The 23,828-nt window shown below is 39.6% G+C and overlaps 1 protein-coding gene across 3 annotated transcripts in view; it reads left to right on the top strand.

Annotated features, from left to right (window-relative positions):
* Positions 1-23,828, top strand: part of tulp4b (TUB like protein 4b) — a 38,178-nt gene that overhangs the window by 9,557 nt on the left and 4,793 nt on the right. For 2 of the 3 annotated variants that reach the window (XM_062043165.1, XM_062043166.1), the window contains 13 exons: positions 344-625; positions 688-816; positions 6,320-6,481; positions 6,540-6,720; positions 9,353-9,460; positions 9,524-9,684; positions 10,948-11,172; positions 11,242-11,476; positions 17,544-17,664; positions 19,428-19,572; positions 22,173-22,266; positions 22,343-22,486; positions 22,561-23,828. The exon at positions 22,561-23,828 is cut by the window's right edge and continues 1,938 nt beyond it. In XM_062043165.1, the coding sequence (XP_061899149.1) occupies positions 344-625; positions 688-816; positions 6,320-6,481; positions 6,540-6,720; positions 9,353-9,460; positions 9,524-9,684; positions 10,948-11,172; positions 11,242-11,476; positions 17,544-17,664; positions 19,428-19,572; positions 22,173-22,266; positions 22,343-22,486; positions 22,561-23,828 (3,255 nt within the window). The remainder of the gene's footprint in view (positions 1-343; positions 626-687; positions 817-6,319; positions 6,482-6,539; positions 6,721-9,352; positions 9,461-9,523; positions 9,685-10,947; positions 11,173-11,241; positions 11,477-17,543; positions 17,665-19,427; positions 19,573-22,172; positions 22,267-22,342; positions 22,487-22,560) is intronic. The other variant, XM_062043167.1, reaches the window with a different exon arrangement.

Below are 23,828 nucleotides of genomic sequence, written 5' to 3'. Positions count from 1 at the left end.
GGTCAGCAGGGTGGTGGTCCCGCACCTTCAGTAGGGACTAAAAGAGGTGTGTGTGTGTGTCAGCAGGGTGGTGGTCCCGCACCTTCAGTAGGGACTAAAAGAGGTGTGTTTGTGGTCAGCAGGGTGGTGGTCCCGCACCTTCAGTAGGGCCTAAAAGAGGTGTGTTTGTGGTCAGCAGGGTGGTGGTCCCGCACCTTCAGTAGGGCCTAAAAGAGGTGTGTTTGTGGTCAGCAGGGTGGTGGTCCCGCACCTTCAGTAGGGACTAAAAGAGGTGTGTTTGTGGTCAGCAGGGTGGTGGTCCCGCACCTTCAGTAGGGCCTAAAAGAGGTGTGTTTGTGGTCAGCAGGGTGGTGGTCCCGCACCTTCAGTAGGGATGTTGGCGGCGGTGGAGCACGGTCCCATCCTGTGCAGCGACTCCAACATCCTGTGCCTGTCATGGAAGGGCCGCGTGCCCAAGAGCGAGAAGGACAAGCCGGTGTGCCGCCGGCGTTACTACGAGGAGGGCTGGCTGGCCAGCGGTAACGGGAGAGGCGTGGTGGGCGTGACCTTCACCTCCAGCCACTGCAGGAGAGACCGGGGAACGCCGCAGAGGATCAACTTCAACCTGCGAGGCCACAACAGCGAGGTTGGACATCTTCCAGTCTTCCGTTGCACCTTTTTCTCGCTGGCTGTCCTTCCCTCCTGCAGGTGGTGCTGGTGCGCTGGAACGAACCTTTCCAGAAGCTGGCCACGTGTGACATGGAGGGAGGAATCTTTGTGTGGATCCAGTACGAGGGAAGGTGGTCTGTGGAGCTGGTCAACGACAGAGGGGCTCAGGTATAATCTTTTAGTCGCTCGTCAAGGAAATGTCCTGGCAAATATGCAAATGACTTCCTTGTCTGAAAGCCTCATTTGCATATTGACTCATATAAAGCTGACATACAGAGGAGGTCAAAAGTTCACATACACGTGTAAAGAGCGTAATGTCATGGCTGTCTATACAAATACAATTCACTTCACTTCAATACCGGGTAGAGCGGAATATACGTTGTTTCGTCCCTACAGGCTTGTAGGGATGAAATAGCCTCCGCGTACAGGTTTCCCTGCTCTTCAGGGGATTTTTCCCCCCCCTGAAAATCCCCAGGGAAACCTGTGAAACAGGCTTGTGGGGATGATATAGCCTCCGTGTTTTTCCTGACCTAACGTGTATATACATTAGGGCTGCAACAACTAATCAATTAAATCGATTATAAAAATAGTTGGCGATCAATTTAGTCATCGATTCGTTGGATCTATGCTATGCGCATGCGCAGAGGCAATTTTATTTATTTTTATTTATTTTTAATTAATTAAAAACAAATTTTTTTTTTTAAATAAACCTTTATTTATAAAGTGCAACATGTACAAAAAACTGAGAAACAATAATCAAAATAAGTATGGTGCAGTATGGTTTTTTCCCCCCAATAAAATACTGGAAAGGATAGAAATGTAGTTTGTCTCTTTTATCCGATTATTAATCGATTAATCGAAGTAATAATCGACAGATTAATCGATTATCAAATTAATAGTTAGTTGTAGCCCATATTTAAGTATATATAAATATATATGTTAGATCAGGAGAAAAAACAGAGGCTATTTCATCCTTACAAGCCTGTTTCGCAGGTTTCCCTGCTCTTCAGGGGATTTTATTCCCCCTGAAAATCCCCTGAAGACCATGGAAACCTGCGAAACAGGCTTGAAGGGATTAAATAGCCTCCGCGTACAGGTTTCCCTGCTCTTCGGGGGATTTTTCCCCCCCTGAAAATCCCCAGGGAAACCTGTGAAACAGGCTTGTGGGGATGATATAGCCTCCGTGTTTTTCCTGACCTAACGTGTATATATTAGGGCTGCAACAACTAATCGATTAAATTGATTATAAAAATAGTTGGCGATTCGATTCGTTGGATCTATGCTATGCGCATGCGCAGAGGCGATTTTATTTATTTTTTAATTTTTTTAATTTTTTTTTTTATTTTTTTATTTTTTTCAAATAAACCTTTATTTATAAACTGCAACATGTACAAACAGCTGAGAAACAATAATCAAAATAAGTATGCTGTTTTTTTTCAATAAAAGACTGGAAAGGATAGAAATGTAGTTTGTCTCTTTTATCCGATTATTAATCGATTAATCGAAGTAATAATCGACAGATTAATCGATTATCAAATTAATAGTTAGTTGCAGCCCTGATATACATACATATAAATATATATGTTAGGTCAGGGAAAAAAACAGAGGCTATTTCATCCTTACAAGCCTGTTTCGCAGGTTTCCCTGCTCTTCAGGGGATTTTATTCCCCCTGAAAATCCCCTGAAGACCAGGGAAACCTGCGAAACAGGCTTGAAGGGATGAAATAGCCTCCGTGTACAGGTTTCCCTGCTCTTCAGGGGATTTTTCCCCCCTGAAAATCCCCTGAAGAGCAGGGAAACCTGTGGAACAGGCTTGTGGGGATGAAATAGCCTCCGTGTTTTTTCCTGACCTAACCTGTATATATATTAGGGCTGCAACAACTAATCGATTAAATCGATTAAAATAGTTGGCGATTAATTTAGTCATCGATTCGTTGGATCTATGCTATGCGCATGCGCAGAGGCAATTTTATTTATTTTTTAATTTTTTAAATGTATTTTTTAATTATTACTATTTTTTAAATAAACCTTTATTTATAAACTGCAACATGTACAAAAAACTGAGAAACAATAATCAAAATAATTATGGTGCCAGTATGCTGTTTTTTTTCAATAAAAGACTGGAAAGCATAGAAATGTAGTTTGTCCCTTTTATCCGATTATTAATCGAAGTAATAATCGACAGATTAATCGATTATCAAATTAATCGTTAGTTGCAGCCCTAATATATATACATATAAATATATACTTTAGGTCAGGGAAAAAACAGAGGCTATTTCATCCTTACAAGCCTGTTTCGCAGGTTTCCCTGCTCTTCAGGGGATTTTATTCCCCCTGAAAATCCCCCGAAGACCAGGGAAACCTGCGAAAAAGGCTTGAAGGGATGAAATAGCCTCTGTATTTTTTCCTGATATAACGTATATTCCGCTTTACCCCAGTATTGAGCATGGATAAACCAAAGTAACCTCGATATATATATATATATATATATATATATATATATATATATATATATATATATATATATATATATATATATATATATATATATATATATATATATATATATATATATATATATATATATATATATATATATATATATATATATATATATATATATATATATATATATATATATATATATATATATATATATATATATTATAAACTATTTTTAACACTTAAATGCCTGAGACCGTTTTTTGGTCCCCGGGACCTTTAACATTCACCAAAACTGAGGGGAGCCCTAATGGTTTTGAAAATGAAACATAAATAAAAAATATTTTGGGGAAAATATTGCATATTTTGTGTTTTTGCCATATAACACAGGGTTTTCTTAGAAAAAAAAAAAAGAAAAAAAAAAAAGGGCATACAACCTAAAGTAAGATATGCATTTTATCTATAGATATTTAAGTGAAAGTAAAAAAATAAAAATAATAATAATAATATATATATATATATATGGATACATATATTTATATACTGTATATAGTCGAGGTTACTGTGGTTTATCCATGCTCAATACTGGGGTAGAGTGGAATATACGTTAGGTCAGGAAAAAAAACAGAGGCTATTTCATCCCTTCAAGCCTGTTTCGCAGGTTTCCCTGGTCTTCAGGGGATTTTCAGGGGGAATAAAATCCCCTTAAGAGCAGGGAAACCTGCGAAACAGGCTTGTAGGGATGAAATAGCCTCTGTTTTTTTCCTGACCTAACATATATATTTATATATATTTATATATATTTATATTAGAACCATTTTGAACACTTTAATGCCTGAGACCTTATCAAGTCCCCGGGACTTTAACATTCACCAAAACTGAGGGGAGCCCTCATGGTTTTGAAAATGAAACATAAATAAAAAATATTTTGGGGAAAATATTGCATATTTTGTGTTTTTGCCATATAACACAGGGTTTTCTTTAAAAAAAAAAAAAAAAAAAGGGCATAAGTGAAAGTAAAAAAAAAAAAAATAATAATACATATATACATATATGGATACATATATTTATATATATATAGTCGAGGTTACTGTGGTTTATCCGTTATACAGTGCTCAGTACCGGGGTAGAGCGGAATATACGTTAGGTCAGGGAAAAACACAGAGGCTCTTTCATCCCTACAAGCCTGTTTCCCAGGTTTCCCTGCTCTTCAGGGGATTTTCAGGGTGGTGAAATCCCCTGAAGAGCAGGGAAACCTGCGAAACAGGCTTGTAGGGATGAAATAGCCTCTGTGTACAGGTTTTTTTTACCCCTTAAAATCCCCCGAAGTGCAGGGAAACCTGCAAAACAGGCTTGTAGGGATGAAACAGCCTCTGTGAACAGTTTTTTTTGCCTCTTAAAATCCCCTAAAGAGCAGGGAAACCTATGAAACAGACTTGTAGGGATGACATAGCCTCTGTGTTTTTTTCTGACCTAACGTATGTATATATATATATATATATATATATATATATATATATATATATATATATATATATATATATATATATATATATATATATATATATATATATATATATATATATGTTATAACCTATTTTTAACACTTTAATGCCTGAGACCTTATTAGGTCCCCGGGACTTTAACATTCACCAAAACTGAGGGGAGCCCTCATGGTTTTGAAAATGAAACATATCCAAATGGCCGCCGCAAAAATATTTTGGGGAAAATATTGCATATTTTGTGTTTTTGCCATAAAACACAGGGTTTTCTTTCAAAAAAAGGGCATACAACATAGTAAATAAGATATGCATGTGATCTATAGATATTCAAGTGAAAGTAAAATAAAAAAAAAAAAATATATATATATATATATATATATATATATATATATATATATATATATATATATATATATATATATATATATATATATATATATATATATATACATATATATATATATATATATATATATATGTATATGTATATATATATATATGTATATATATATATATATGTATATATATATGTATGTATATATATATATATATATATATATATATATATATATATATATATATATATATATATATATATATATATATATATATATATATATATATATGTATATATATATATATATATATATATATGTTATAACCTATTTTTAACACTTTAATGCCTGAGACCTTATTAGGTCCCCGGGACTTTAACATTCACCAAAACTGAGGGGAGCCCTCATGGTTTTGAAAATGAAACATATCCAAATGGCCGCCGCAAAAATATTTTGGGGAAAATATTGCATATTTTGTGTTTTTGCCATAAAACACAGGGTTTTCTTTCAAAAAAAGGGCATACAACATAGTAAATAAGATATGCATGTGATCTATAGATATTCAAGTGAAAGTAAAATTAAAAAAAAATATATATATATATATATATATATATATATATATATATATATATATATATATATATATATATATATATATATATATATATATATATATATATATATATATATAGTCGAGGTTTCTGTGGTTTATCCGTTATACAGTGCTCAATACCGGGGTAGAGCGGAATATACGTTAGGTCAGGAAAAAATTCAGAGGCTATTTCATCCCTACAAGGCTGTTTCGCAGGTTTCCCTATTTTCAGGGGGGGGGGGGGAACCTGCGAAACAGGTTTTTAGGCATGAAATAGCCTCTGTGTACAGGTTTCCCCGCTCTTCAGGGGATTTTTTCCCCCCTGAAAATCCCCTGAAGAGCGGGGAAACCTGCAAAACAGGCTTGTTGGGATGAAATAGCCTCTGTGTACAAGTTTCTCAGCTCTTCAGGGGATTTTCGGGGGGGGGGGAAATCCCCTGAAGAACAGGGAAACCTGCGAAATAGGCTTGTTGGGATGAAATAGCCTCTGTGTACAAGTTTCTCAGCTCTTCAGGGGATTTTCAGGGGGGGGGAAATCCCCTTAAGAGCGGGGAAACCTGCGAAACAGGCTTGTAGGGATGAAATAGCCTCTGTTTTTTTTCCCTGACCTAACATATATATTTATATTAGAACCCATTTTTAACACTTTAATAACTGAGACCTTATCAGGGAGCCCTCATGGTTTTGAAAATGTATTTTTCAGTGTGGAAAAAGTTTGGACGCCCCTGCGTTAGACGGTGTACCAAATATTCTGACCACATGATGAATATTCCTGTGTTTGATGCTGAATGTTGTTGCAGGTGAGTGACTTCACTTGGTCCCACGACGGCACTCAGGCGCTCATCGCCTACAGGGACGGCTTCGTGCTGGTGGGCTCGGTCAGCGGGCAGCGCCATTGGTCCTCGGAGATCAACCTGGAGAGTCAGATCACCTGCGGCATCTGGACGCCCGACGACCAGCAGGTGCGGGCGTGTCCGCGGCGACCACCACGTGACGTGTACTCACCTGCGCCTTCTTCAGGTGCTGTTCGGCACGGCGGACGGCCAGGTGATCGTGATGGACTGTCACGGCCGCATGCTGGCCCACGTGCTGCTGCACGAGTCCGACGGGATCGTGGGGATGTCCTGGAACTGCCCCGACTTCCTGGTGGAGGACAGCACGGAGAGCGACGCCGACTCTGACGACAGCTTCCTGCCTTTAGGTACCGCTTTGTGTAGTATCTGCTACACTACGAAATAACATGTTTTTACAAACGATGGAGGATTACATTCCTTTGGAGCAAGCTGACAACCAGTTATTCGAAAGCCTGCTCCATCATTGTGGGTTTTTTTTAGACAAAAGTTGCAAAGATACAAGAAAAAAATCACATCTTTTCAAAAAAAGGTGCGAAGTTATGTGAATATAATTTGTCATCTGTTTGAAAAAGAAAATTCTAATTTTACAGGAAAGTATTACAATAATACAGGTAGAAAATTTGTTAAAAAAAAAAAAAAAAGAGTTGTGCATTTTTATTTTTATTTTTAAAAGGGATACATTTTTAGCGATATTAAAAAAAAAACTTACAGGGATAAAATAAAATATATTTAAGACAAAAAAGTACAATATTTTTAAGGGGGAAAACATTTTTGATAAAAAAAAAGGGATAAACTTATGAGAATAAAAATCAAATATCATTTATATATATATATATATATATATATATATATATATATATATATATATATATATATATATATATATATATATATATATATATATATATATACATACACATCCCTACAAGCCTGTTTCGCAAATTTCCCCATTTTATAAAATCTCCTCAAGAGCAGGGAAACCTGCGAAACAGGCTTGTAGGGATTATATGGCCTCTGTGTTTTTTCCTGACCCAACGTGAAAAGGTACTTTTTAAGCACTTTTTTTCTTGATATTTAATTGTATTCGATTTTATTCATGTAAAATCAGATTATTGTAAGGTTATATATATATATATATATATATATATATATATATATATATATATATATATATATATATATATATATATATATATATATATATATATATATATATATATATATATATATATATATATATAATTGATATTTAATTGTATTCAATTTTATTCATGTAAAATCAGATTCTTGTAAGGTTATATATATATATATATATATATATATATATATATATATATAACCTTACAAGAATCTGATTTTACTTGAATAAAATCTAATACAATTAAATATCAAGACAAAAAGTGCTTAAAAAGTACCTTTTCAGGAAAAAGTATATTTTCTTGTTCAACTTACAATAACAAAATAAGATATTTTGGAGAAAAAAAGTGAAAAAAATATGCAAGAATAAAATCAGATATCTTCAATAAAAATGATAACTTTACAGAAATAAAACAGGATGTCTTTAAGACAAAAAAAATGCTGTATTTCAAAGAAAAAGATGATAAAATAATAAATTATAAAATAAAATGAAAAATGTTTATATTTTAAAGAAAAATAAATAAACAACATACACGAATAATGAACATAATGAAATGGGATATTTCGAAGAAACCAAAAGTGTTCAACTTACAAGAGTAAAACAGGATATTTTGAAGAAAAAAGTGATAATATTATTATTCACATGTGAATAATGCTGTATAATAGACTGTATTTATATTATTCACATGTGAATAATGCTGTATAATAGACTGTATTTATATTATTCACATGTGAATAATGCTGTATAATAGACTGTATTTCTGTTATTCACGTGTGAATAATGCTGTATAATAGACTGTATTTATGTTATTCACATGTGAATAATGCTGTATAATAGACTGTATTTATGTTATTCACGTGTGAATAATGCTGTATAATAGACTGTATTTATATTATTCACATGTGAATAATGCTGTATAATAGACTGTATTTATATTATTCACGTGTGAATAATGCTGTATAATAGACTGTATTTATGTTATTCACATGTGAATAATGCTGTATAACAGACTGTATTTATGTTATTCACATGTGAGTAAGGCTGTATAATAGACTGTATTTATATTATTCACATGTGAATAATGCTGTATAATAGACTGTATTTATATTATTCACATGTGAATAATGCTGTATAATAGACTGTATTTATATTATTCACATGTGAATAATGATGTATAATAGACTGTATTTGTATTATTCACATGTGAATAATGCTGTATAATAGACTGTATTTATGTTATTCACATGTGAATAATGCTGTATAATAGACTGTATTTATGTTATTCACATGTGAATAATGCTGTATAATAGACTGTATTTATGTTATTCACATGTGAATAATGCTGTATAATAGACTGTATTTATGTTATTCACATGTGAATAATGCTGTATAATAGACTGTATTTATGTTATTCACATGTGAATAATGCTGTATAATAGACTGTATTTATGTTATTCACATGTGAATAATGCTGTATAATAGACTGTATTTATGTTATTCACATGTGAATAATGCTGTATAATAGACTGTATTTATGTTATTCACATGTGAATAATGCTGTATAATAGACTGTATTTATATTGTTCACATGTAAAAAATACCCAAGTGTTTATTGTCTATTTATTGTCACTGCGGACCGGTCAACGCTTGTACCCTAACCCTAACCCTAACCCTAACCCTAACCTCAAACCTAACCCTAACCCTAACCCTAAAAAAATCTCCAGGTTCAACGATCGTCACCGGCGTCATCCTTTATCCGACACACAACCACACCACCCTTCTACTCGGGAGAAGGGTGGTGGTAAGCCACGTCTGACAAAATGATGTGTTGTCATCAACAGTGCGGCGGGTCAAGCCTTTGCTGACGGTCACCTTCATCTCGGGACAGATCAGCCTGATGAACAACTACGACGACTTGTCTCCGGCGGTCATCCGCTCGGGTTTGAAAGGCACGTGAAGCCGAGGCGGCGGTTGGAAAGCTGAACTTGTGTTCACCGTGTTCCTCTGCACAGACGCAGAGGCCCGATGGTGCTCTCAGGGAGACCTGCTGGCCGTGGCCGGCATGGAGAGACACGGACTGACCACCGACTCCGCCGCCTTGACCAGGAACGCCCTGGTCAAGTTCTACAACGTCCAAGGAGAACACATCTACACTTTGGAGACGCCCGCGCAGGTACGAACTCGCTCAACAACACCAACATCCACTTCTTTAGCCGGCAGAGAATCAACAGCCCCCTCTGCTGGCTGCTGACGAGTACTGAACGCAACACAGGACGTTAAGGCTATTTGACACAACTCTTAGAAGAATCGATCCACTCATCGATTGGAATGGCGATACCTACGTGTGTTGTGATTGTAGTTGGCTAATTTGTTAGCTTCTTTTCATCCTTGACTTAAACAAGTTGAACAACTTATTGGGGTGTTACCATTTAGTGGTCAATTGTGCGGAATATGTACTGTACTGTGCAATCTACTAATAACAGTTTCAATCAATCAATCAATCAATCAATCAATCAATCCAGATGGATGGACATTTTTTCTGAATCAAACTAACAAGAAAGAGGTTTCATTTTGATCACGGCCTGTTTTTCGTTCATTGATTCGTTAGCCGGTCGTTTGTTGAACGTATCATTGTGTTTGTTATGTTTTCATTATCGTAAGCTAGTTGATTAATTTTGCCACTTTTCACTTGGAACGTTAAATAGTTCCGTTGTTGGTTTGTTTTCTTTTGATTTCAGTTGGTTTGTAGATTCATTGATTCAATAGCGCTTTGTTCGTTAGCGGTTTGTTCGTTAGCAATTTGTCCGTTAAGCGTATCATTGTGTTATGTTTTCATTATCGTAAGCTAGTTGATTAATTTTGCCACTTTTCACTTGGAACGTTAAATAGTTCCGTTGTTGGTTTGTTTTGTTTTGATTTCAGTTGGTTTGTCTGTTCATTGATTCGTTAGCGGTTTGTTCGTTAGCGGTTTGTTCGTTAGCAATTTGTTCGTTAAGCGTATCTTTCTGTTTGTTTTTTAATTTTCGCCAGACAAGATTGGAACAGTATTACTTAGAATATTGGATAGTTCAGTTGTTGGTTTGGAGGAGAAAAGGTGAGGCCTTTAATCCCAGGAACATAATTCCTACCGTCAAGCATGGTGGTGGTAGTATTATGCTCTGGGCCTGTTTTGCTGCCAATGGAACTGGTGCTTTAAATGGGACGATGAAAAAGGAGGATTAGCTCCAAATTCTTCAGGACAAGCTAAAATCATCAGCCCGGAGGTTGGGTCTTGGGCGCAGTTGGGTGTTCCAACAGGACAATGACCCCAAACACACCTCAAAAGTGGTAAAGGAATGGCTAAATCAGGCTAGAAGGAAGGTTTTAGAATGGCCTTCCCAAACTCGCAGGATTCTCACATGAAAAAGCTATGAAACTGTCTCCATGTCGTACCCAGAGGCCGATCACGACTATCTGCTGGGGCCACCGCGACTCCCGCCTCTTCCTGGCGTGCGGGCCGGCGCTGTACGTGGTGCGCGTGGAGCACCGCGTGGCCAGCCTGCAGCTGCTCTGCCAGCAGGGCATCGCCAGCGCCCTGCGCGAGGAGAAGGACGTGGGCAAGCTGAACATGCCTTCGCTGCTCTGCTCCTACGTCACCACCGCCTTCATCCCCACCATCAAGGTGCCGCCGCCGCTCCAACGCCCGACGCCTTCTTGACAAGGAATAAAAACCTTTTTGTCCGCGTCCCAGCCCCCCATTCCCGACCCCAACAACATCCGCGACTTTGTCAGCTACCCCACCACCGGGAACGAGCGTCTCCACTGCACCATGAAGCGGGCGGAGGACAGCCCGGAGGCGGGGGGGCCCTGCTACACCCTCTACCTGGAGTACTTGGGAGGACTGGTGCCCATCCTCAAAGGGAGGCGCATCAGTAAATTACGGCCCGAGTTTGTCATCATGGACCCCAAAACTGACAGCAAAGCAGGCGAGTTGACACTTTATTTTATTCTGGATTGTTTTTGTGAGGAAATAGTTTTGTGGTTAGAGTGTCCGCCCTGAGTTCGAACCCCGGCCGAGTCATACCAAAGACTCTAAAAATGGGACCCCGTTACCTCCCTGCTTGGCGCTCAGCATCAAATGTTGGAATTGGGGGTTAAATCACCAAAAATGATTCCCGGGCGTGGCCACCGCTGCTGCTCACCGCTCCCCTCACCTCCCAGGGGGGGTGGAACAAGGGGACGGGTCAAATGCAGAGGGTAATTTGTGACAATCAGTGGTACTTTTCCGGACAGGCTAACTAACCTCCTTCAACCTCCAAGGACAAAGCTACGAACAGCCTGTGGAACGCTCTCCCTGACCACCTGAGGGCACCACAGACTGTGGATGCTTTTAAAAAAGGCTTAAAAACCCTTCTTTTTTTTAAAAAAAAGCCTTTTTTTTTAGATATATGCATACTAGTTATATCTATTTGGCTGTTCTAGTTTTTATTAGACAGGGGACCCTATTGTATTTCTAGCGTTTTATTATTATACCGCCGCCTCTTTGAGCTGTAATTTGACCCCCTTAACATGCTTCAAAACTCACCAAATTGGACACACACATCACGACTGGCGAAAATTGCGCCCTAGCGCCCCCTAGGAAGAAAACACAGACAAAACTGCCTTTAACTCCCAGTAGGAATGTCGTAGAGACATGAAACAAAAACCTCTATGTAGGTCTCACTTAGACCTAGATGCCACACACTGACAACCCCCAGCAAAAATCAACAGGAAGTTTGCAATTCCCCCTTCAAAACAAAAGTTGAGTAAAAAGAGTCACCTTTTTTCGAACATTATCTCCTCTGAGCGCGTTTGTCGTGTTGGCTTCAAATTAGCACAGGAGAGAGATTTAACCCTTCTGATTAAAAGTTGATGAAAGAGTTTTAATTACTGCTCCGGTTTGGATTTTATGAGCCTTCAAAGTCGGTCCCGTCCATCGCTGCTTGCAGCTTTAATTTTTTTATTTTTTTATTTATTATCTTTTTATTTGTATTTTTTTAATACACTTTGAGGTTGTTTACTCAATGTAAAGTGTTTTTTTTTTACAAATAAAATCTATTATTATTATTATTATTATTACTTTAACTTTATTTTATTTTTAATGTTATCCAGCAGGCACAAGACATTGATACAACGTAGAGTTGTCCCGAATACCAATATTTTGGTGCCGGAACCTAAATGTATTTCGATACTTTTCTAAATAAGGGGGACCACAAAAAATGTCATTATTGGCTTTATTTGAACAAAAAAATCTTAGGGTACATGAAACATATGTTTATTATTGTAATTTAGTCCTTAAATAATGTTAAATAATATTAATATTAATTCTAAATATTATTAAATAATATTAGGGTACATGAAACATATGTTTATAATTGCAATTTAGTCCTTAAATAATGTTAAATAATATTAATATTAAATATTATTAGGGTACATGAAACATATGTTTATTGTTGTAATTTAGTCCTTAAATAATGTTAAATAATATTAATATTAATTCTAAATATTATTAAATAATATTAGGGTACATGAAACATATGTTTATTATTGTAATTTAGTCCTTAAATAAAATAGTGAACATACTAGACAACTTGTCTTTTAGTAGTAAGTAAACAAACAAAGACTCCTAATTAGTCTGCTGACGTATGCAGTAACATATTGTGTCATTTATACACCTAATATTTTGTACACATTATGAGGGACAAACTGTAAAAATTTATTATTAATCTACTTGTTCATTTACTGTTAATCTTCTGTTTTAACATGTTCTATCTACACTTCTGTTAAAATGTAATAATCACTTATTCTTCTCTTCTTTGATACTTGACATTAGTTTTGGATGATACCACACATTTAGGTATCGATCCGATACCAAGTAGTTACAGGATCATACATTGGTCATATTCAAGGTCCTCATGTGTCCAGGGATGTATTTACTGAGTTTATAAACATAATATACATAAAAATATTTTTTGATGCTAAAAAATATCGATGTAATCTTAGTAGTATCGACGAGATACGCCATTGTACTTGGTATCATTACAGTGGATGTCAGGTGTAGATCCACCCATGGCATTTGTTTACATTGTGACGGCGGTGAGCTATTGTATCCTCCTACGGTGTGTAGTGAAGCATGTTTAGACATTCCTCGTCCTCCAGTGATAATGATACCTGTAAGAAACGTACTTTGTCGCCATGGAGGCCAGGATTAGTGATTTAGAAGTAGCTAAAACACTGTGGATGGACGTTGACCGCTAGCTAGCTAGCCATGTCTTAAAGCACCTCTTCCTGAGTTTATTTAATCCATTAGGGCTCCCCTTAATTTTGGTGAATGTTGAAGGTCAATATTTTTTTTACTTTCAATGCTTAAATATCTATAAAAAAAATTATTATGTTTTATGCAATTTTATGGGAATTAAAATCCTGTTTTTCCCCCAAAAAAAATGTTTAACGTGGAATATTTGATGTGAAGTAATTGGAGGCTTAAATAGGTCAATCATTCATAACAACATTGATTTTGATTCGTTATTATTTTTTGAGCAATGACGGTTTAAAAATAAATCTGACTAAACGTCTAAATGTGCTAAAAAAATAAGCTAATATATTTTATTTTTATTTTCAACGCTTAAATCTTTAGATCAATTTCAGATATAGCCATCAATTAAAAGTTTGTATTATTATTTCTTGTGCTTTATGTCCTTTTTGTCAAAGAAAACCTTGTTTTATTTTTATGGCAAAAACCCCCCCGAAAAATATTTCAAAGTGAAATATTTGATGTGAAGTAATTGGAGCCTTAAATAGGTCAACAATTCATGACAACATTGATTTTAATTCATTATTATTTTTTTGAGCGATGACAGGACCGCTTCAGAAAACCAACGTCAGTAACTACAGTCGGTCGCTACATCTGTAAGTGCAAGTTAAAACTCTACTATGCAAAGCCACAGCCATTTATCAACAACACCCGGGGCCCGAGCTCCTCTAAGATGGACTGATGCAAAGTGGAAAAGTTGTCTGTGGTCTGACGAGTCCGCATTTCAAATTGTTTTTTGGGAAACTGTGGACGTCGTGTCCTCCGGACCGAAGAGGAAAAGAACCATCCGGATTGTTCTAGGGTGAAAGTGTAAAAGGCAGCATGTGTGATGGTATGGGGGTGTATTAGTGCCCAAGGCATGGGTAACTTACACATCTGTGAAGGCACCATTAATGCTGGAAGGTATGGAGCAACATATGTTGCCATCCAAGCAACGTTGTCATGGACGCCCCTGCTTATTTCAGCAAGACCATTTACACAATGTGACAACTTCACTGTTTTAACTGAAATCTACATTAACATTATTGGAATTAGTATATTTGACAATAATCTCATGCCTATTGTTGTAATATAAAAGTAAAATGTTGAAATGTACTTTAAGTACTCGCCACTTTAAACGGTGACATCATTTTGTCTCTTTTCGTCTGCGTTCGAGTCAGACGGACAGATAAACGCGTGAGCTGCATCTTGACCGAAGTGACATCCTGTCTGGTTGCCTGGCAACCACACGATGATCTGAATACTGAGAGACGTTTCATTGGCTCTCGCTGTTTACAGGCACTCGGTAGAAAGTGAACGCTCCCCCCCACCTAGAATGTGTTTTAATGCTGACGTCACTCTTAATGGCCGACCTCCATAAAAAGGTGTTTGGCAGTCCTTGAAGCACAAAAGCGGTGAAGTTGTCACGTTGTGTAAAAGGTAAATAAAAAGAGAATACAACAAATCCTTTTCAACTTATATTCAATTGAATAGACTGCAAAGACAAGATATTTCATGTTCACACTGAGAAACTTCATTTTTTTTTGCAAATAATCATTAATTATTGTGACAGGGGCATTTTTACCACTGTGTTACATGGCCTTTCCTTTTAACAACACTCAGTAAAGGTTTGTGGAACTGAGGAGACACATTTTTGAAGTGGAATTCTTTCCCATTCTTGCTTGATGTACAGCTTAAAAGTTGTTCAACAGTCCGGGGGTCTCCGTTGTGGCACACAACACGTAGCTTGCTGAAATAAGCAGGGGCGTCCATGATAACAACATATGTTGCTCCAAAAGCTGTATGTACCTTTCAGCATTAATGGTGCCTTCACAGATGTGTAAGTTACCCATGCCTTGGCCACTAATACACCCCCATACCATCACACATGCTGCCTTTTACACTTTGCGCCTAGAACAATCCGGATGGTTCTTTTCCTCTTTGGTCCGGGGGACACAATGTCCACAGTTTCCAGAAATGTGGACTCGTCAGACCTCAGAACAACTTTTCCACTTTGCATCAGTCCATCTTAGATGAGTTCGGGCCCAGCGAAGCTGGCGGCGTTTCTGGGTGTTGTTGATAAATGGCTTTGGCTTTGCATAGTCAAAGTTAAAAGTTAAAGTACCAATGATTGTCACACACTAGGTGTGGTGAAATTTGTCCTCTGCATCTGACCCATCCCCTTGATCACCCCCTGGGAGGTGAGGGGAGCAGTGGGCAGCAACGTAGCCACGCCCGGGAATCATTTTTGGTGATTTAACCCCCAATTTGCGTTTTCTATTCGGGCTCCAGTACTCTGGAATGCCCTCCCGGTAACAGTTAGAGATGCTACCTCAGTAGAAGCATTTAAGTCCCATCTTAAAACTCATTTGTATAATCTAGCCTTTAAATAGACCCCCCCTTTTTTAGACCAGTTGATCTGCCGTTTCTTTTCTTCTCTCCTCTTCTCCCCTGTCCCTTGCGAGGGGGAGTTGCATAGGTCCGGTGGCCATGGATGAAGTGCTGGCTGTCCAGAGCCGGGACCCCGGGTGGACCACTAGCCTGTGCATCGGTTGGGGACATCTCTGCGCTGCTGACCCGTCTCCGCTCGGGATGGTTTCCTGTTGGCCCCGCTGTGGACTGGACTCCCGCTGATGTGTTGGATCCACTGTGGACTGGACTTTCACAATGTTATGTCAGACCCACTCGACATCCGTTGCTTTCGGTCTCCCCTAGAGGGGGGGGGGTTACCCACATATGCGGTCCTCTCCAAGGTTTCTCATAGTCATTCACCGACGTCCCACTGGGGTGAGTTTTTCCTTGCCCGTATGTGGGCTCTGTACCGAGGATGTCGTTGTGGCTTGTACAGCCCTTTGAGACACTTGTGATTTAGGGCTATATAAATAAACATTGATTGATAAACATTGATTGAATTCCAACCCTTGATGCTGAGTGCCAAGCAGGGAGGTAATGGGTCCCATTTTTATAGTCTTTGGTATGACCCGGCTGGGATTTGAACTCACGACCTACCGATCTCAGGGCGGACACTCTAACCACTAGGCCACTGAGTAGGTGCTAGGCCACTGAGTAGGTGTGTAGTCGTAGTCGAGTTTTAACTTGCACTTACAGATGTAGCGACCAACTGTAGTTACTGACAGTGGGTTTCTGAAGTGTTCCTGAGCCCATGTGGTGATATCCTTTACACACTGAATCGGCTTTTTGATGCAGTACCGCCTGAGGGATGGAAGGTGTGTAATATCATGGCTCACGTGCAGTGATTACTCCAGATTCTCTGAACCTTTTGACGGTATTACGGAGCGTAGATGGTGAAATCCCTAAATTCCTTGCAATAGCTTGGTTGAGAAATGTTGTTCTTAAACAATTTGCTCAGGCATTTGTTGACAAAAGTGGTGACCCTCGCCCCGTCCTTGTTGGTGAACGACTGAGCATTTCATGGAAGCTGCTTTTATACCCAATCATGGCACCCACCTGTTCCCAGTTAGCCCGTTCACCTCTGGGATGTTCCAAATAAGTCTTTGACGAGCATTCCTCAACTTTCTCACTCTTTTTTGCCACTCGTGTTTTCCAGTGTGAACGTTAAATATCTTGTCTTTGCAGTCTATTCAATTGAATATAAGTTGAAAAGGATTTGTTGTATTCTCTTTTTATTGACCATTTACACAACGTGACAACTTCACCGGGTTTGGGGTTTTGTACGACTCACCTCTTTCTTCCTGACACAGAGGTGTGCGTGAATCCGATGGTTTCGTACGCCGACAGCTGCAACTGCTCCGACTCCAGCGACATCGAGCTGAGCGACGAATGGGTGGGCAAAAAGTCACCAAAGTTCTCCCGGGGAAACAGGTCAGTCTCTAAACGGGGGTCAGGCATTATTAGACGTGTTGCATGTTGGGTTTAGGAGTTATGCTTGAATACATTTTTGTTTGCTTCAATCTCAGGATTCTAAGAACATTACTGTCATATTGAGTAAAAAAAAATAATTTTTGTGTTTACAAACCTAACAAAAGCACATGTTTCTAGTAAAACTCAGAAAGATACATTAATACAGGCATTATTAGACATATTGCATGTTTGGTTTAGGAGTTATACTTCAAACAATGTTTGCTTCAATCTCAGGATTCTAAGAACATTACTGTCATATTGAGTAAAAAACACATTTTTGTGTTTACAAACCTTACAAAAGCACATGTTTCTAGTAAAACTCAGAAAGATACATTAATACAGGCATTATTAGACATATTGCATGTTTGGTTTAGGAGTTATACTTCAAACAATGTTTGCTTCAATCTCAGGATTCTAAGAACATTACTGTCATATTGAGTAAAAACTAATTTTGGTGTTTACAAACCGTACAAAAGCACATGTTTCTAGTAAAACTCAGAAAGATACATTAATACAGGCATTATTAGACATATTGCATGTTTGGTTTAGGAGTTATACTTGAATAATTTTTTTTTGCTTCAATCTCAGGATTCTAAGAACATTACTGTCATATTGAGTAAAAAACTAGTTTTTGTGTTTGCAAACCTTACGAAAGCACATGTTTCTAGTAAAACTCAGAAAGATACATTAATACAGGCATTATTAGACATATTGCATGTTTGGTTTAGGAGTTATGCTTGAATACATTTTGTATTGTTTTTTCGCATTATCTCAGGATTCTAAGAACATTACTGTCAAGTTGAGTAAAAAACTAATTTTGGTGTTTACAAACCTTACAAAAGCACATGTTTCTAGTAAAACTCAGAAAGATACATTAATACAGGCATTATTAGACATATTGCATGTTTGGTTTAGGAGTTATGCTTGGATATATTTTGTATTGCTTTTTTTGCATTATCTCAGGATTCTAAGAACATTACTGTCATATTGAGTAAAAAACACATTTTTGTGTTTACAAACCTTACAAAAGCACATGTTTCTAGTAAAACTCAGAAAGATACATTAATACAGGCATTATTAGACATATTGCATGTTTGGTTTAGGAGTTATACTTCAAACAATGTTTGCTTCAATCTCAGGATTCTAAGAACATTACTGTCATATTGAGTAAAAAACACATTTTTGTGTTTACAAACCTTACAAAAGCACATGTTTCTAGTAAAACTCAGAAAGATACATTAATACAGGCTTTATTAGACATATTGCATGTTTGGTTTAGGAGTTATACTTGAAACATTTTTGTTTGCTTCAATCTCAGGATTCTAAGAACATTACTGTCATATTGAGTAATAAAAGGAATTTTGGTGTTTACAAACCATACAAAAGCACATGTTTCTAGTAAAACTCAGAAAGATACATTAATACAGGCATTATTAGACATATTGCATGTTTGGTTTAGGAGTTATACTTGAAACTATTTGTGTTTGCTTCAATCTCAGGATTCTAAGAACCTTACTGTCATATTGAGTAAAAACTAATTTTGGTGTTTACAAACCGTACAAAAGCACATGTTTCTAGTCAAACTCAGAAAGATACATTAATACAGGCTTTATTAGACATATTGCATGTTTGGTTTAGGAGTTATACTTAAATAAATAAAAATATTGGCCAAGCATGTCAACATCAAGATCATTTCAATGACTGTTCTATTATTTGCTCCAAAGAATGAACTTGGACTCAAGAAAATCTCCTAAACTTTCACGCACTAACCAGGAAGGCCAGCGGTCACCACGGCTACCGACGAAAAGGCCTCCCGTTCGATCCCCGAGCCTGACGCGCAGAGAGTTCTCCATGGACGGACTCACAGAGGTGATCTTTATCCTTTCATTCAGTGGAACCTCGGTTTGTAAACTTTTTGGGTTTTACGAGCTTTAAGATCACACCCACTGTGTCTCTGTGTACCAACGCTTCTGTCAGGTTCAAACACTGATGACATCTATTAAACAGGACAAGAAGCAACGAATCAAACAGAGACAGAATTCAATTTGGCTCAATTTGAGGAGAGACGCCTGGACACTGTACCCTTGCACAGTTTCCAGCACGCTCTGACCAAAAAAGGTTTTACGTCTCCTCCTTTATTTGAATATTCCTTCTTTACACAACAACAGCTGTTTCTAAAGGACGGGGGTATGTAAACAGCCATTGTTTTCGGTCACATTAACACAAAAGAAAAAGATGCCTCGTGCTTGGGCTGGTCCTGGATCGAGCTTGGGCAAGTCTTGGATCACAATAGATAACCCCTCCTCCCGTCTCCTCCCATTGTACACAATGGAATTTTCCAAGCCTTTGGCTTGGTGCAACAAAGACAGCCTCTTGTCTGTTCACTGGGAACTCATTGAACGGACAATTTTTTGATAATTTACAAACAATTTTTCTGACAGCTTCATTCGTTCATTTCTCTGTACCGCTGGCAGACATTTTGTGCTTGCTAGTATTGAAGAGGTTGAGTAGGTCGGCGTTCTGTCGAATTTTGCCGCTTCCTCGAAAAGTAGCAAAGAAACTGTGATTAAAACGAAAACGTAAGCTACCATTGTTCGCGTCAGTGTGAAGCTAGGGTTGTACGGTATACCGGTACTAGTATAGTACCGCAATACTAATAAATCATATTCGGTGCGATACCGCCTCTAAAAAGTACCGTTTTATTTAAGGACAAAATTCCAATAAGAAACATATGTTTACTGTACCGTAAGATTTTTTCTTAATATAAAGCAGATAATGCCCTTTTTTGTGGTCCCCTTTATTTAGAAAAGTAGCAAAATGTATCAAAATACATTTTGGTACCGGTACAACCCTAGTGTGAACTGCAAGGCAGCTGTTTCGATTAGTTTTTTGCTCCAGGCAAATATTAACGTCAGAACCCAACATTGGTTAAACGTTGTCAAAAAGCATTTCGTTCCCACGTTAGCTTCGAGTTGGGCAACGTCAGGACCTAATCCAGCAAGTTCTCAACGTGGCCATATTATCAACAACACCCAGAAAACGCCGCAGGCTTCGCTGGGCCCGAGCTCATCTAAGATGGACCGATGCAAAGTGGAAAAGTGTTCTGTGGTCTGACGTGTCCACATTTCGAATTGTTTTTGGAAACTGTGGACGTCGTGTCCTCCGGACCAAAGAGGAAAAGAACCATCCGGATTGTTCTAGGCGCAAAGTGTAAAAGCCAGCATGTGTGATGGTATGGGGGTGTATTAGTGCCCAAGGCATGGGTAACTTACACATCTGTGAAGGCACCATTAATGCTGAAAGGTACATACAGGTTTTGGAGCAACATATGTTGCCATCCAAGCAACGTTACCATGGACGCCCCTGCTTATTTCAGCAAGACAATGCCAAGCCATGTGTTACAACAGCGTGGCTTCATAGTAAAAGAGTGCGGGTACTAGACTGGCCTGCCTGTAGTCCAGACCTGTCTCCCATTGAAAATATGTGGCGCATTATGAGACGCGGAGACTCTAACCACTAGGCCACTGAGTAGGTACTAGCGGACGTATATTACGGCGGAGGAGAAGACACCCTCTCGTGTCACACACGGGTCCCTCCCCTCACCGGTGTTGATGTTGAATGTATCGTAAGTTTATTATCTTGGCAATGTGGTTGTTAAAGTTAAGGATTTTTGTGATTTCTGATAGTTTGTGAGTGCACCAAAGTGTGCATGTGTGTGTGTTGGCAGACAGGACAGTTCGACTTGTCGTTGTTGTTATTTTTGGCTTGTTAATAAAGAGACAGTTGATCCGTCACCTCCTTGTTATGTTTGTTTGATATACAGTACAGTATCGCACCTTCACTAAAATATAGATGTGGGGGGGCGTGGCCTGCGGGCCTGCAGAGAAGCGGGGCGTGTCAGGACCGGCTTCGAGATTAGCGGCAGGTGTGTAGATGACACAGCTGTGAGTGTTTGTCTGATCACCTGTCGCTCTGTTAAAGGCAGCAGTCGGGAAGGAGAAAGGGGTTGTTGTTGGGGATGGCGGTTGGTGACACACGGGCATGAGTAAGAGCGAAAGCAAGAACAAGACAGACGACACTCTGGGGAAAACCACTCATGTGCTCGAGCGAGAAGGAGAAGACAGACACAACCCGATGGCTGAAAAGCAAGACGAGACATTTATTGAAAAATAAATCCTTGTATCAAACCATACACGCTGCTGTCTTGTCGGTAGCTGGTGGTCCGAAGAACCCTGAAGCAAGAGGTTTCCACAATAGACTTTTGTCGAGGCTGGAACTTATTACTCATATTTACATTGTTTCTTCTGGAGAAATTATAAACTTTTCAATTGACGAACCCTGTTCAAGAACCAAAGGGAGTTCGTAAACAGAGGTTCCACTGTATTACTAATTTGCCTGCTTCCAATTTGAACTATAAACATCCCGGCTTTCAAAATGGAACTTTGTCATAACAATGTTGTGTTCCGCAGCACAACTACCTCGCTCAAGTCACATCCAACATTTGGGGGACAAAGTTCAAAATAGTCGGACTCGCCTCATTCCTTCCCACCAATCTTGGTGCAGGTGAGCAACGGTATCACACCAGCGTCCCTCGAGGAAAGTCGGCCTGCTAAACCTGTGCCTTATTTGTGTGTTCCAGTCATCTACAAGACGAGTTTGCTTCATTTGCAACCCAGGCAGATGACGGTTTACCTGCCGGAGGTCCGCAAGATATCACTTGACTTCATGAGCCTGCCTGTCTTCAACCCCAACGTCTTCAGCGAGGATGAGGATGACTTACCAGGTGGGTCGTTGTATTATCAGTACACCTGATCTCCAATCAAGGCGCTACCTAACTTGTGTTGTGTTGTCATGAAGTGATGGGCTCCTCTGGAGTGTCGGGAGACAATCCGCCATGCACCGTCAACATTCCCATCGCGCCCATCCACAGCCCGGCTCAGGCAATGTCGCCGACTCAGAGCATTGGGCTCGTCCAGTCTCTTCTGGCCAATCAGAACATTCAGCTGGATGTTCTCACCAACCCGACGACTAACGTGGCTGTAGCTGCGGCAGCTGCTGTTGCAGCAGTCCCTGTTCCTGACCGCAGCCAGGATCAAGTTGCCGCACCGTACCCAGTTCCAGCCAGATACTCAAACCCCGGGCAGGTGATCTTCAACAGGCTAGACATTGGTCCACTTCTTCCTGGTACGCTGCCTCCACCTCCACCGCCTCACCATCTCCCGCCGCAGCCGCGGTCTCAGCAACCTCGACAACCGCCACCCAAGCAGCCGCAATCGTCACAACCCCAGCATCAGCCGCAGAAAATGCACCATCATCAAGCCCAGCTCCAGCAGCTGCACCAGCAGCAGCCGCCGCATCAGCAGCAGCACCAAATCCAGCAGCACCAACAAATGCAGCAATCCCCACCGAAGGCGGCGAGCCACCAGATCCAGCAGCAGCAGCAGCAGCAGCAGATACAACAGCAGCAGCAGCAGATGCAGCTTCAGCACGAGCAGATGCAGCAGCAGCAGCAGCAAATGCAGCAGCAGCAGCAGCAAATCCGCCAGCAGATCCAGGAGATGAGGCAGCAGCAGCAGCAGCTCCAACAGCAGCATCAGCAGATCCAGCAGCAGCATCAGCAGATGCAGAGGCAGCACCAGCAGATGCAGCAGCAGCTGAAGATGCAGATGACTCTGCCACCAGCCCCGTCCGGCTACCCGACCATTTCTCTACAACAGATTCATCTCCTGCCTCCGATTCCGCCTCCTCCCACCACAGAGCCTGGACAGGATCGAGAACACGGGCACATGCTGAAGCCCAGCCTGCCCCGGACTTTACCTCCTTCCTTCACTACCAGAAATGGTTCCGTGGAGATCCAAGTGAGGAAGGTGAACCCGCCTCCTCCATACCCGGGCACGGTGGCATCTGCTGCTGCTGCTGTAGCAGCTGCTGCAGCAGCAGCAGACGCAGCCCAAACGCTCATCGCAAACTGTGACGGCGCGAGCATTCTGGTGCAGGAGTCCTGCCTGAAGAAAGAGGACTTTCTGATTCAGCCCATGACCTTACAATACCCGACCCCTCTGGGGTATGAAAGGATTACCACCTTCGACAGCAGCGGTAATGTGGAAGAAGTTTGCCGCCCTCGA

The sequence above is a fragment of the Entelurus aequoreus genome, linkage group LG03 (genome assembly GCF_033978785.1).
Source record: "Entelurus aequoreus isolate RoL-2023_Sb linkage group LG03, RoL_Eaeq_v1.1, whole genome shotgun sequence".
Lineage (NCBI taxonomy): Eukaryota > Metazoa > Chordata > Actinopteri > Syngnathiformes > Syngnathidae > Entelurus > Entelurus aequoreus.
This window is presented reverse-complemented; position numbering and strand designations above follow the sequence as displayed.